At 43.8% G+C, this 15,780-nt stretch overlaps 1 protein-coding gene across 1 annotated transcript in view; it reads right to left on the bottom strand.

Annotated features, from left to right (window-relative positions):
• Positions 1–15,780, bottom strand: part of LOC126259188 (sodium/potassium/calcium exchanger 3-like) — a 273,706-nt gene that overhangs the window by 187,405 nt on the left and 70,521 nt on the right. The window contains exon 3 of the mRNA XM_049955771.1: positions 4,925–5,107. Within this exon, the coding sequence (XP_049811728.1) occupies positions 4,925–5,107 (183 nt within the window). The remainder of the gene's footprint in view (positions 1–4,924; positions 5,108–15,780) is intronic.

The raw sequence follows: 15,780 nt of genomic DNA, 5'->3' as shown, positions 1-15,780 counted from the left end.
GGGATAATACAATATCAACATTACAGATAACTCCCCTTCTCTTTGTTAGGAAATTTGGAATATAAGCCTCCATATTCTTCAGCCGAAAAACATCAAGCAACCGCAACCCGTTTGCAGACTGCCCTGTTTTGGTTTGAATTTTATACCTGTTTCTATCAATAGCTGAGATATTAACTATTTCATGTCTTAAGTTATTACTTTCTGTAAACAACATTCTTCCAAGAGCCATCAGATGTAACTTTCCTACATTACCATTTTCTCCCTCTACAAAGACGACGTAGGGTCCCATGTCTGTTGACTGATATGTATTATGTTTACTAGCATATTTGTTCTTACTAGGAAACGTGTTATTTCCTGTAGGAGGTACCGTTTTGGTCGCTGAATTGCTCAAGTTCTTACGACTAACAGACTTTTGGGAAGCAGGCTGCTCATTGCAATTCCTGTCTCCTATATTTACTCTCAAGTTACTATCTTCTCCTAGTGTATGCAACATTATCAATATCTACCATATTTACGTCCACTTCAACATTACTACTGTGCTTCTCACTTGCCTTTGCCTTCTTCGGAACGTCTGCGTCAGGAGCTGCTGGCTGTTGGGATGATGGTGGTCGGTGTCTTGCCTTTTGTCGCTGGGTGTCGTTTGTCAGACACTGCGACAAGACAGCTGAACTTGATGAATGCTGATCCATCTCCATCTGATCATTGCGAGGACAGTGATCTTGAGAGCACATTTCTATGGTACCCAGTTGATGCATATTTGTAATCAACACTGTTGAAGGAGGGTGCATCATGCCAGTCTCGATGTTGTGACTCGCATGCAAAGCGATAGCCGACCCTCGGCCGGTATCCACTGGGATTTCGTCATTAGTTTCCATTTTAAAAATAGCCGCTGAGAGAAATCTCCCGTCGACGATGCTTTGACACGTATTGCTAAATACTTGTAGGTAAAATATCCTGTACATTACACTAAAAAAACTTGACAACAGTTCCGCGAAACACCTGATGGAATCGGTGCCGGCCGCCGCACGAAGCACAAACGACCGCTCAGCGCGGCTGCCGTGCCTGCGAGCAACAATTTGCCGTCACCCGCTGGTCGAAAAGTTTTTCACTGCAGACAACACAGTCTAGAGTCGAACTGTTAATAATTAATCACCCTTTCTCAATATTCTTGAGAGCGATCGGAAAAACAGCGTTATTTATTTCGTTGCTAACCGAAGAACCGATACTCAAGTTCACTATTTTTATAGATCAGGAGTAGCTGAGGGCCTATAACACTTCCTTGGGGAACGTCAGATATTATCTCTGGTTTGTTTGATGACTTTCCGTCAGTTATCACCAACTGTGACTCGCATTTACAGCTGCGCGCGCATGCCCACACCACGCGTCGTCTGACCTGCTGCATGACGTTTATAACGTCGTTAACTCCTGAGCTGTGTGTCGTACAGTGACATAGTACTGTATGTACATTCAACGGCATATTTGGATGCTTTTTGCCAAATTTATTGCGAATAAAGTTATTACCAAAGAAGTAATAAATTAAACGTTATGTGACAGTTTTTCATGCATCTCATTGTTTGTGGTGTGATGTCTCCTGAACTATGTGTCGTACACTGATACAATTGTGCTCTTACATTCCGTGGTGGCCGAGCGGTTAAGGCCGCTTCAGTCTGGAACCACGCGATCGCTAGGATCGCAGATTCGAATCCTGCCTCGGGCATGGATGTGTGTGATGCCCTTAGGTTAGTTAGGTCTAAGTAGTTCTAAGTTCAAGGGGACTGATGACCTCAGATGTTAACTCCCATAGTGCTCAGAGCCATTTGAACATTCCGTGGTATATCTGCATACTGCCTGTAAACTGTACTGCGAATGCAGTTTGTAGTAAAGAAGTAATAAATTACAACGTTATACGTCATCAGTACTAACTGAATCCACAGCAGAAAAGTAGTAAGCGGCAAACATTTTTCCTTTCATCGTTTTGAAGGGGTTGTCAGCGAGAAAAAATTTGGTAATGGTGAAATTACGCGTAAACTTTGTTGTTGAGTCCCTAAATGTTCTTGTTGTCACATATTGGATGAGTAAATCTGGGAATTCACGCGTCCCGGTTTACGCTTCTTTCCCGCCGCCACTCCTTTGATAGGTAGGTTGTTCCTACCCACACAGCGGGTGTCGCCTGACACTGAGGTACATGTGCACCAGTTCTCGCTGAAATCGGTCCAGTATTTTAGGAGGAGATATGGGACATACACACACACAAGCACACAGACACACACGCACGCACAAATAAAACTATTCGCAATAAATTTCTCACACAGTATCCACATACGCCGCTGAATGTACAACGACACTTAGTTCAGGAGACATGAGGTCATACATGGATTTAAAAAAGACAGGTTATCGGCTGTTTCGCCATCGTTGTAGAATGTTATACCATTGTCGTTTGTTTTTACATTCATAATGTGTACATTATTCTACGAGGGGCATTTGAAAAGTCCGTGCAAAAATATAAACTACTTGCGTGTTTGGGGTAAACTTTTTTTTATTTTTCGACATAGTCTCCTTTTAGACTTATACACTTCATCCAACGCTGTTCTAATTTGTTGATCCTTCCGAATAATAGGAATGGTCCAAGTCTGCAAAATAGCTATTAGTTGCTGCAATCACCTCCTCATTTGAATAAAATCTTTGTCCCACCAGCCATTTCTTCATATTGGGGAACAAATAGTAGTGTGAGGGAGACAAGTCTGGAGAACAGAGGGGATGTGAAACGAGTTGGAATCCTATTTCCATTAATTTTGCGACCACAACTGCTGAGGTGTGTGCTGGTGCATTGTCGTGATGGGAAAGGACATTCTTGTGGTCCAATCGCCAGGGTTTTTCTTGCAGCTCGGTTTTCAAACGGTCCAATAACGATGAATAATATTCACTTGTAATAGTTTTACTCTTTTCCAGATAGTTGATGAGGATTGTCCCTTGCGAATCCCAAAAGACAGTCGCCATAACCTTTCCGGCCGAAGGAATGGTTTTCGCGTTTTTTGGCGCAGTTTCTCCCTTGGTAAACCATTGTTTAGATTGTTTGGTCTCAGGAGTGTAGTAATGTATCCCTGTTTCATCCACAGTGACGAAACGACTCTTAAAGTCCTGCAGATTCTTTCTGAACAGCTGCAAACCATCCTTGCAACATTTCACACGATTCCGTTTTTGGTCAAGTGTGAGCAATCGCGGAACCCATCTTGCGGATAGCTTTCTCATGTCCAAATGTTTATGCAAAATATAATGTACCCGCTCATTGGAGATGCCCACAACACTAGCAATCTCACACACGTTAACTCTTCTGTCATCCATCACCATATCATAGTTCAAATGGCTCTGAGCACTATGGGACTCAACATCTGACGTCATCAGTCCACTAGAACTTAGTACTTAAACCTAACTAACCTAAGGACATCACACACATCCATGCCCGAGGCAGGATTCAAACCTGCGTCCGTAGCGGTCACGCGGTTCCAGACTGTAGTACCTAGAACCGCTCGGCTACCCTGGCCAGCCACCATATCATGGATTTTATCAATGATTTCTGGAGTTGTAACCTCCACAGGGCGTCCAGAATGTTCAGTATCACTTGTGCTCATATGGCCATTCCGAAAATTTGAAACCACTTATAAACAGTTCTAATCAAAGGTGCAGAGTCACCGTAATGTTTATCAAGCTTCCCTTTAGTCTCCTGAGGCGTTTTGCCTTTCATAAAGTAATGTTTGACCACCACACGAAATTCTTTTTCGTCCATTTTTGACAACCACTCGACTTCCTTGATTCACACGAATGCCAAACACAAAGAAATAGACCAATATGGCTGAAACTTGGTGTGCGTTCTTTCCAAAGATGCTACTAACTAAACATGACCTCGATACGCACCGGTGGTGGCATCTCTCGGACTTTGCACGGACTTCTCAAACGCCCCTCGTACTAAGAACCAACGGAACAGTCAGTTAACACAAGACCATGTTTTCATTTAATGTCTGTAGTTGAGAAACTTATCTGGTCAGACTTCTGAACTTATTCCACTCAGTTTTCGTGAACTGTTTAATTGTTTGAACTGCCTGTTAACTCTTTCATTGACTGATGACCTCAGCAGTTAAGCCCCATAGTGCCCAGAGCCAACTCTTTCATTTCTTCGCTGCCCAATGATTTAAAACTCTTTGGTATAATTAGCGTGAACTGAGATGTGACAAGAAGATGGAGACATTATTAAATCAGTTTATTATTGCGTAATATTGAAATGGACAAAAATATTATCTAAATTTGTACCGTCTTTTGTGGGTTTTGACGTACAGATTGATGTCGAACTTTCTCACGGCGGGAAATGAGCTACCACATTCGAAGAGGAGCCATAGATACGGACAGCGATAGAGCAGGAAGGATTTCATCGCCCATGTTACCTCAGAGTTCACGAAAGAAGCACAGAAAAAACTGTCTTGGTATCGAATCTCGGCTGCGATAGTTCTACTGCACACAGTATTGCTTAAGTGCAGTTTGGCAGTCGATAGACATCAAATATTAAAGGTTCTAAATCTGCCCAATGTGGTCAATTCAGAGCAAGAACACTCAGTATTCAAGAAAAAGATTATCAATAACAAAGTTATTACTTCACTCTGAAGAACTGTCTCAGTCAAAATGCGATCTGAAAAGGAATATTGACGTTGTAACTACACTGAGCGATCTGAAGATAGCCATTTAAGAGTCCTAGTCGCGATTTGAAAACGCTACTTGTAGGTGGCGTTGGTTCTGGCGAAATAAAGAGCAAAACAACGGATTATTTCCACACCCACGTAGGCGACTGATTTCCAAGCCGTGACACAGGACTGTCAAGATCACGCATAGTCTAACAAAATTGGGACTTTAAATGAGAAATGGTTTCCCAACTTACGTTTTGCAATCAGGTGTACACTTGGCACGAAATATTTGTGGCAGATGATGGCCATCGTGCCGAACAGGTAAGCGGCTGCCATGGCGTGCAGCGCGACGTACCCCTGCTGTCGCTCTGCACGCGTCAGACCGTCCCACGGGAAGTCGCCGACGGCCGGCGGGCTGCAGTTGGCCAGCGCCGCGTCTGAAAGGCAGAGAGAGAGAGATGGTATCTGTTGACCCACAACGTCGCCAGTGGCTGCACACTGGTGACGGGCGAACCGAGGGCCGACAACTGCGACGTCGAGTTCTCGTTGGTCCCGAGAAACAATACAGATAGTGCGGCATTCAGCTACATTTTGTATCATGACTTTAAAGTTGAGGGCTTTCATCCACAGTCGTCGTGTAGTGCAGGGCTTTACACACACTCCTAACACGGTGAAGGTTGGGGCTTTGAATCCCATAACGAGATTAACAATTTTTATTCAAATCTCTTTGATCATTATTTTTGTTTAATAAATTCGTTTGAACGCATTTTTCTCTTTTAATCCTTTGTCATTTTAATCATCGTACTAAATTTTTATTTGCCCTATTTTTTTCTTCGTGTCATTCCTTTTTTCATTCGGTATCTTTTCCCATGAGATTTTAATTGTTTTTATGTGTTAACTTCCAACTAATTTCTTCTCTTTTCTGTTTTTATATTTTCTTCCATGTTGTAGTATTCATTATATCTATTCATCATTTTGCTTGAATTTCGTTCTTTTTTTTATACTGCAACAAGAGTTTACGTTTCAAATGTTTATATGACGATTACCATCTAAAATATCTCGGTTTTCGGTTGTCGCTTCTCAGTTCTCGCTTCTTAGGTCTCACTTTCTAGCTCTCACTTCGACTCTACTTCTACATCCACAGCTACACTCTGCAAACCACTGTGAAGTGCACGGCAGTGGGTACGTCTCACTGTACCTGTTATTATGGCTTTTTCCCGACTCATTCACATATGGAGCGAGGGAAAAATGACTGTTTACATCCCTCTGTGCGTGCTGTAATTAATCTAATCTTACCCTCACGACCCCTATGGGAGCGATACGTAGAGGGGTTGTAGTATATTCCTAGAGTAACCGCTTAAAGCTGGTTCTTGAAACTATGTTAGTGGACTCTCGGGTCACATCTTTCAACATTTCAGTGATAATCTCATTTGGCGCAAACAAACCTGCGATCATTCGTGCTGCTCTTCTCTCCACACGTTCGACATACATTGCTACTCCTATTTCATATGGGTCCCACACACTCGAGCAATATTCTAGAAGCGGCCCCGCGAGTGATTTGTAAGCCATCTCCTTTGTAGACTGGCTGCACTTCCCTCCCACTTATCTTAGAAGCTAGATTAAGCAAAGGCAAACCTACGTTTCTAGCATTTGTAGACTTAGAGAAAGCTTTTGACAATGTTGACTGACATACTCTCTTTCAAATTCTGAAGGTGGCAGGTGTCAAATGCAGAGAGCGAAAGGCTATTTACAATTTAGTACAGAAACCAGATGGCAGTTATAAGGGTCGGGGGACATGAAAGGGAAGCAGTGATTGGGAAGGGAGTGAGATAGGGTTGTAGCCTATCCCAGATGTTATTCAATCTGTATATTGAGCAAGCAGTAAAGGAAACAAAAGATAAATTTCGAGTAGGAATTAAAATCCATGGAGAAGAAATAAAAACTTTGAGGTTTGCTGATGACAATGTAATTCTGTCAGAGACAGCAAGGACCTGGAAGAGCAGTTGAACGGAATCGACAGTGTCTTGAAAGGAGGACATAAAATGAACATCAACAAAATCAAAATGAGGGTAATGGAATGTAGTCGAATTAAGCCGGGTGATGCTGATGGAATTAGATTAGGAAATGAGACAAAGTAGTAGATGAATTTTGCTATTTGGGGAACAAAGTAACTGATGATGAACGAAGTAGAGACGATATGAAATGTAAACTGGCAATGGCCAGAAAAGTGTTTCTGAAGAACAGAAGTTTGTTAACATCTAGTAAAGATTTGAGTGTCACGAAGTCTTTTCTAGATGTAGTTGTATGGAGTGTAGCCATCTATGGATGTGAAACATGGACAATAATTGGCTTAGACAAGAGGAGAATAGAAACTTTCGAAATGTGGTGCTACAGAAGAACGCTGAAGATTAGATGGGTAGATCACGTAACTAATGAGGAGGTGCTGAATAGAATTGGGGAGAAGAGCAATTTGTGGCACAACTTGACTAGAAGAAGGGATCAGTTGGTAGGACAAGTTCACAGACATCAAGGGATCACCAATCTACTATTGGAGGGGAGTGTGGAGGGTAAAAATCGTAGCGGGAGACCAAGAGATGAATGCACTAAGCAGGTACAGAAGGTTGTAGGTTGCAGCAGTTACTTGGAGGTGAAGAAGTTTGCGCAGGATAGAGTAGCATGGAGTGCTGCATCAAACCAGTCTCTGGACTGAAGACCACAACAACAACAACAACAGATGGCATGTCGCCAGACTCATACATTGTATACACCATAGTAAATTCTGGTGGAATGTTACCCATCCCTTCTGCCTTATTTGATCTTAAGTCCTCCAAAGTTCTCTTAAATTCTAATTCTAATACTGGATTCCTAATGTCTTCTCAATCGACTCTTGTTTCTTCTTCTGTCAGATCAGACAAATGTTCCCCCTCACCACGGCCTTCAATGTACTGTCTCCACCTATTCGCTCTCTTGTCTGCATTTGACAATGGAACTCCCATTGCACTCATAATGTTACCGCCCTTACTTTTAATTTCACTGAAGGTTGTTTTGACTTTCTTATACGCTGAGTCAGTTCTTCCGACAATCCTCTCTTTTTCGATTTCTTCAAATTTTTCATGCAGCCATTTCGTCTTAGCTTCCCTGTTGATTTCATGCCTCAATGACTTGTATTCCTGTATTCCTGAATTTCCCTGAACATTTTTGTACTTTCTTCTTTCAGCGATTAACTTAAGTATTTCTTTTGTTACCCACGGTCTTATTTTACTATTAATATTGTGTGCAAGATCATTAATATACAAAACGAACAGCATAGGTCCCAACACACTTTCCTGGGGCGCACCCGAAGTTCGTTCTACATTTGGCGATGACTCTTCACCCAAGATAACACGCTACGTCCTCCCTACCAAATTGTCCTTCATCCAGCAACAAATACCACTTGATATTCCACAGGATCGTACTTTTGACGATAAGCGTAGGTCTGGTACTGAGTCAAATGATTTTCGCAAATCGAGAATACTGCATCTGTCTGACTGCCTTGATTCATGGGTTTCAGGTTGCCACGTGAGAATAGCAAGAGTTGCGTTTCACATGATCTATGTTTTCGAAAGTCATGCTGGTTGACATGGAGGAGAATGTTCTGTTCGAGATATCTTGGTATGTCTGAGCTCTGAATATGTTCTAAGATTCTACAACAAACTGATGTCAAAGATACTAGACGGTAGTTTTTTGGATCACGTCTACTACCCTTCTCGCAGACAGGTGTGACCTATGCTTTTTTCCAGCTACTGGGCACAGTTTTTTTGTTCGAGGGGTCTACGGTAGATTATACAGTCAACAGAGGGGCTACCTCAACTGCGAACGGGGTTTATAGTCTAACAGGGATTCAAGTCCTTTAGTATGAAACACATTAGAATGTTGAAGTATGTATTAAAAAATACCATATATTTGCAACATCAAATAACAGGATTACAGAACGAAATGAACCGTTAATAAGATTGTGAAAATGCGAGGGGTTAAAATAATTTGTAAGCAAGTTGTGACGAACATAATGAAGTTGTCCAAGGACTAATGATACGGCAAGCAGCAGCAATCTCTGTGGTCGCCCTGTAACTGTGAGCAAAGCTCTGCTGTCCAGGAGTCGAAAGCCGTCGGCTCACCGGGGAAGCGGCAGCGACTCGTGTAGCAGAGGTCGCGGTCCGAGTTCTGCGTGGAAACGTATTTTTTTAGTGTGTACGTACCTGAGAACATTTTTGTATGGATCAGAATGAGTGTGTCAGCCGTCACATTTTGTAGTAGATGTCTGCTGCAATAATGAGCAAATCCAGATGGATCTATGGTAGTGTATTTCTGCGTATCACTAGAAGGCTTGGAGCAATTTTAACCAGACTACAAATCCATGCTTTGCACATGATACTGCCCTCACTGCAGGCAGTGAGGACGAAGTTAGGGATCTGGTCTGCTAATTTAAGTTTCAGTCTAGAGATAAACATGAAGAAACCAAACTAATGGTTCTTAATCGCGAAGGCTTAGATCAAATTCAGCTTACAGGGTGCTTAAAGGATCTGGAGTTAGTGAATGTTTTGTATATCTGGGATCTCTGATGAATGAGACAGAAAATAAAACGAAGATTCGTCCTCGGTCGAGTCACTATGCTTAAACTCACTGAGACCTGGCAGACGCGGGAAATATCTGATACAACGAGGAAGTGCCCGATGGAATCGTTGGTATTTCCTGCGTTCTTGTACGGCTGCGAGACCTGGCAGAAAAAGCCAATGACTATTGCCGAACTGGTGTCTTAAAGATGTGGTGTCCCCGGAAGTTGTTACGTGTACCAAGAACAGAAAGAAGAACAGGTGCTTTCATTAAAGACGAACTTAGCACCCCAAAAAGTTTATTTTCTCGTGTCAGCCAAAGATACTTCCAGATGCTTGGGCATATTTTGAGAAGAGAAGGGGATAATTTACAAAAAATAATCTTCCAAGGCAAAGACCACGAGGAAGAGTAGCAAACAGATGGCTGGATCAAGCGAAGAAGATCACCAGCCTATCTCTTCACATTATTTTAAGAGGAAGTGAATAGCTCTGTGGATGGAGGCGTCTAGACGAAGATTCAACTAGTTAAGAAATAATGAATTAAGAAATGAAGTCACGACACTCAGCAGTGAGTTAACCGACTAATGATGATGACATACCATAAGGACAAAAGTACTACTAGATTACCCTAGGATAGTCATTTGGTGCGAGGTGCACCGGTGGCTGAAGGGGATGTCTGACGTGTATCGGAAACGACTGACATTAGCGTCAAATCCACAATTTACGGGGTTTCTAGGCCGACTGACGAAATGAGCTTAGTCGAACAGAAGAACTGAACGTCTGAAAATATTAAGAAAAGGAAAACTCTCTTTAGAATCTTCTATAGAGACCTGAACTGAAAGACATTCTTTTTTATTCAATTAAAATCTGGTACATTTCACAGTTTTGATGGTGAAGCTGGAATAATTGCAATGCAAACACATAATTTTGAGTATCCAATATGCACTGACTTGGACAGAAATTTATGCATCCTTCTTTTAACTTTGACTGCATATAAGGGCGCAAGTATGAGAGAGCATCCCTAAAGAAGAAGCTATCGATTCCTTGAAGTTGCCGTTTCTGCCCATCTCCACTCCACACGCTGGCGAGCGTGACGGTGCAACGGCGCCCGGCACAAAGGCGGCAGCTTAAGCCGCGGGGGGAAACCCGGGCAGTGCCGGCCCGGCCACCTACTGTAGCTGCAGGCAGCGGAGAACCTTGCCGTGTAACAGGCGCGATCTCTTCAGTTAACCACCTCGCAGCCCACTGCCCACCACTGGCTTCGCAGGGAACTGCCTCAATTTCGGGCTTGCCGGATTTTTTTCTGCTTCTTACCAGTGGAACTCAGTTCCGTCTTCTTATTAGTTTTCTACTTGCTACTGTGCATAAGTAAACGTGTTTTGGCACCAATTTACGCGTGACAACTGTATGGCAAGTTACGTACACCAACCGGCCGAGTCGCTACCAGTGAGTCCTTTTCTACCGTGGAAGAAATGGCAGATAATAATTAACAGATTTATATTTTTCTCCCCACGCGACTTAATTTCAATGCGATAACTGGGCGCATATGAAAGTGTAAGCATTATGTTAGACGTGACTGTGAATATGGAAAACATAATTCGATCTGTCTGTGTTTATGGTTATGGATATGGGCGTCGTTGTAGTGTTGTACAGTACATACCGTGAGATAGTTTGGCACGAGAAGCGTGCCCTTATGCACGCAGCCATACAATACCCACAGAAAATGCGTAAAAATGAAACGCTGTTGTAGCAGGCCAAAACGACGTTCAAGAACTCTGCCTCTGCACAGGATAAAGGCGGAAGCGGAGAAGGAACTGCAATGGTTCAAATGGCTCTGAGCACTATGGGACTTAACAGCTATGGTCATCAGTCCCCTAGAACTTAGAACTACTTAAACCTAACTAACCTAAGGACATCACACAACACCCAGCCATCACGAGGCAGAGAAAATCCCTGACCCCGCCAGGAATCGAACCCGGGAACCCGGGCGTGGGAAGCGAGAACGCTACCGCACGACCACGAGATGCCGGCAAGGAACTGCAATCTTCGAATCTCTGATGGTTGGTTATGACGATGATTACGTAAGGTCTAACTATCAAAACGTTTGTAGGTCATCGTCATCTTGCAGACATTCCCCTCTCGTTCTTTCTCTGGGCACAACAGATAGAGTGGCAAGGAATTTTCCTTTTGCTAAAATGGCGTCTTTTGCTACTTCATTTGCAGTTTCGTTAGAGGTGACTGCCAAGTGATAGGATATTCAAATAAAGCGAGACTGGAGAATTGTGTGTCCAGTAAGTGGATTAAGCACGGAAAAGGTCCACCATGGTTCGATAACGAGGTCCAGAAAATGCTGACGAAGCAGAGGCTGTTCAGTTCAAAAGAGACAGCGTAAATGACAACACGCAGAGATTTGTAGAGATTCGTACGCCTTTGGAAAAATCCGTGCGCGAAGCTTACAACTACTACCACCGTCAAACCTTAGCAAAAGGTCTGGCAGAGAACCTGAGAAAATTGTGGTCTTTTGTGAAATCGCTAAGTGGGTCTAAGGCTTCGATACACTCACTTGTTGACCAGTCTGGTGTGGCAGTTGAAGACAGCAAAACGAAAGCCAAGGTTTTAAATTTCACGTTCGATAAATCGTTCGCACAGGAGAATCGTACAAATATACCGAAGGTTCCGCTGAACAGAGTCCCGTACAGACGATACAGTAATAAGCATGCACGCCGTAGAGAAAATTCTGAAAGAATCGAAAACAAATAAGTCACCATGTCCCGATGGAATCCCAGTTCGATTTTTCAAAGAGTACTCTACGGCATTGGCCCCTTACTTACGTTGCATTTATTGCGAATCTCTCGGCCAGCCCGAAGTCCCAGGCGATTGGAAAAAAGTGCAAGTGACTCTTATGTATCAGAAGGGCAAAAGAACGGACCGGCAAAATTACAGACCAACACCCCCAAATTCGTTTTACTGCAGAAACTTTCAACATATTCTCATTTCAAAAATATCAAATTTTCTTGAGACCGAAGCTTATTTACACATATCAGCATGGGTTTAGAGAGCATCGCTCGTGCGAAACTCAGCTTGTCCTTTCCTCACATGATATAAACTATGGATGAAACGCGACAGGCATATTCCGTATTTCTAGACTTCCAGAAAGCATTCGACACGGTGCTCCATTGCACGCTGTTAACGAAGCTACGAGCATACGGGATAACCTCAGAGATATGTGAGTGGCTCGAAGGCTTTTTAAGTCACAGAACCCAGTATGTTGACCTTGACGGCGAGTGTTCATCAGAGACAATGATATCGCCAGGAGTGCCCCAGGGACGTGTTATAGGACCGATAACTGATTTGGCGAACGCTTAGGGGAGCAATCTGCGGTTGATGATGCTGTGGTGTACAGTAAGGTGTCGAAATTGAGTGACTATAGGAGGATACAGAATTATTCAGACAGAATTTCTAGTTGGGGTCATGAACCGCAGCTAGCTCTAAGTGTAGAAAAATGTAAATTAATGCGGATGAGTAGGAAAACCAAACCCGTTATTTTCGGATACAGCATTAATTGTGTCCTGGTTGACACAATCAAATTGTTTTAATATCTGGGCGTGACGTCGTTAAAAATAGAATGAGCATGTGAGGATTGTGATAGGGAAGGTGAATGGTCGACTTCGGTTGACTGGGAAAATTCTAGGGAAGTGTGGTTCTCACCTGTAAAGGAGAATGCATACAGGGCGCTAGTTGCACCAGGTGTCTGGGACCCGTACCAGGTCGGATTAAAGAAGGACATCGGAGCAGTTCAGAGGCGGGCCGCTAGGTTTGTTATTGGTAGGTTCGAACAACACGCAAGTGTTGCAGAGATTCTTCGGGAACTCAAATGGTAATCGCCGGAGGGAAGGCAATATTCTTTTCGAGGAACAGTATTCAGAAAACTAAGATAACCGGTATTTGAACCCAACTGCTGTACGGTTCTACAGCCTGCAACATACGTTACGAGTAAGGACCACGAAGGTAAGATACGAGTAATCTGGGCTCATACGGCGGCATACAGATAGTAGTTTCTCCCTCGCTCTGTCTGCGAGTAGAACAGGAAAGGAAATGACTAGTAATGGTACAGGGCACCCTCCGCTACGCGCCGTACGGTGGACTGTGGAGTATCAATGTAAATGTAGATTCCCTTTCACTGTATCAGTGTAATCTGACTTAGCGCATTAATGTTATTCAAGTTTGTAAGCGGTAACGGAACGCTCTTAGAGTCTCTCACACAAATCGGAGAGCTTGTCTTATTACAACGGCTTCTGCGGTACACGTGGAAGCTTCGCTTACCATCGTACCTATATGTAAGGCAACAGAGACTTTATCTTATTCAGATGTACTGGATCCATCTGTGTATTACTGCAAGGAGTTGCAACACTTTGGTTTAAAAACGATAAAACCTCTGAAGTTTAGTTTTGTCCGTGGGTGGCTTCGTGCGGTATCTGCTTACCTGAGGGTCTGCTAATGGTATCCGTATGGACACGGATACTCGTTTCATAAAAAGCGGTGACTGTAAAAGCTCGCTCCCCATTCGGCAGAATTCTGCGGACATGCGTGACGGGCCCTGCTCGACTCCATCTTGTCGCAGAAACGAGATACGTGGCCGGTTACTGTGTTATCCTTACAAACCCATCTACAAGTGTTGATTCAGTTGCTGTACTGCTTCATTTTAGTGTGTGTGTGCGTGTGTGTGGTCCTAGGATTTAGCTCAAAGCTTGTAAGTGTAATATGCTGTTTTTGTTATTCACATATTAGAAACTGTGATGTCCAGAGGCTAGTCGCCGTACTTAGAGTGCACTGGAGAAAATAAAAGAGGATATTCAGGTTAGTAGTGATCATGTACATAGCTATTACTATACTGTGGATTCAAGTAACACATAGCAATTAATTTGAAGAATATAAGGTGAATTTTGTTGTGGATTTCCATTTGGTGCACTTTAGGTCTGCATTGCAGCTAACACACCAGAATAGTTTTTATGACGGACGGCATACTATATCTTTCTCCAATACTGAAAAAGAATAATTGTATCAGTGGTGGAATGCTGGGTCTGAAGTTGCCACTCCATGCTGAAGGTAGTGTAGTAAGTAACAGGAGCCTTTCCACAACTGTTCAAGACGCGGAAACTGTATTTTCGGCTATTGACAGAACACAGATTGGCTGACTACAATGAATGACAGGTTCACGGGGGGCCCCGTGAGGTATGACGGAGCAGTCCATCTGGTAACAGAGGGAAGCGTGGGTGTAGAGACTATCGGGTTCATGTCCCGAGAACATGCTGGCCACTCTAGTCGAGCGATGTCTTTATCCTGAAGGAAATTCACAAGATGGGAACGATGGGGGTGTGAACTGTCGTCTATGAAAACGAATGCCTCGCCAATATGCTGCCGATATGGTAGCACTATCGGTCAGAAGAAGGCATTCGTGTATTGTACAGCCGTTAAGGCGCCTTCTATGACCACCAGCGGCATACGTCGACCCCACATAATGCCACCCCAAAACAGCAGGGAATCTTCACCTTGCTTCACTCGCTGGACAGTGTGTCTAAGGCGTTCAGCCTAACTGGGTTGCCTCCAAACTCGTCTCTGACGATTGTCTGGCTGAAGTCATAAGAGACTCATCGGTGAAGAGAACGTGATGCCAATCCTGAGCAGTTCATTTGGCATGTTGTTGGGCCCATCTGTACCGCACTGCATGGTGTCGTCGTTTGCAAAGCTGGAACTCGCCGTGGACGTCGGGAGTGAAGCTGCGCATCATACAGACTATTGTGCACAGTTTGAGTCGTAACGTGACGTCCTGTGGCTGCACGAAAAGCATTACTCAACATGGTGGCGTTGATGTCAGGGTACCTCCATGCAATAATCTGTAGGTAGCGGTCATCCACTGTAGTGGTAGCCCTTGGGCGGCCTGAGCGACGTATGTCATCAACAGTTCCTGTCTCTCTGTATCTCCCCATGTCCGAACAACATCACTTTGTCTTTACAGGAGAGCTTCTGTAAAGTTTGGAAGGTAGGAGACGAGATACTGACAGAAGTAAAGCTGTGAGGACGGGGCGTGAGTCGTGCTTCGGTAGCTCAGATGGTAGAGCACTTGCCCGCGAAAGGCAAAGGTCTCGAGTTCGAGTCTCGGTCGGGCACACAGTTTTAATCTGCCAGGAAGTTTCATATCAGCGCACACTCCGCTGCAGAGTAAAAATCTCAACATCACTTTGGTTCACTCCGAGACACCTGCACACTCCCCTTGTTGAGAGCCCTTCGTGGCACAAAGTAAAAATACCGACGCTATCGAACCGCGCTATTGACTGTCTAGGTACGGTTGAACTTCAGACAACATGAGCTGTGTACCTCCATCCTGGTGGAATGACTGGAACTGATCGGCACTCGGACCCCATCCGTCTAAATAGGTGCTGCAAATGTATGGTAGTTCCCATCTTTGGGCGGGCTTAGTGACATCTCTGAACAGTCAAAGCGACTGTGTCTGTGAAACAATA

This window comes from Schistocerca nitens, chromosome 5, assembly GCF_023898315.1.
Source record: "Schistocerca nitens isolate TAMUIC-IGC-003100 chromosome 5, iqSchNite1.1, whole genome shotgun sequence".
NCBI lineage: Eukaryota > Metazoa > Arthropoda > Insecta > Orthoptera > Acrididae > Schistocerca > Schistocerca nitens.
Note: the sequence above shows the minus strand (reverse complement) of the source record. Positions and strands in the feature narration are given on the sequence as shown.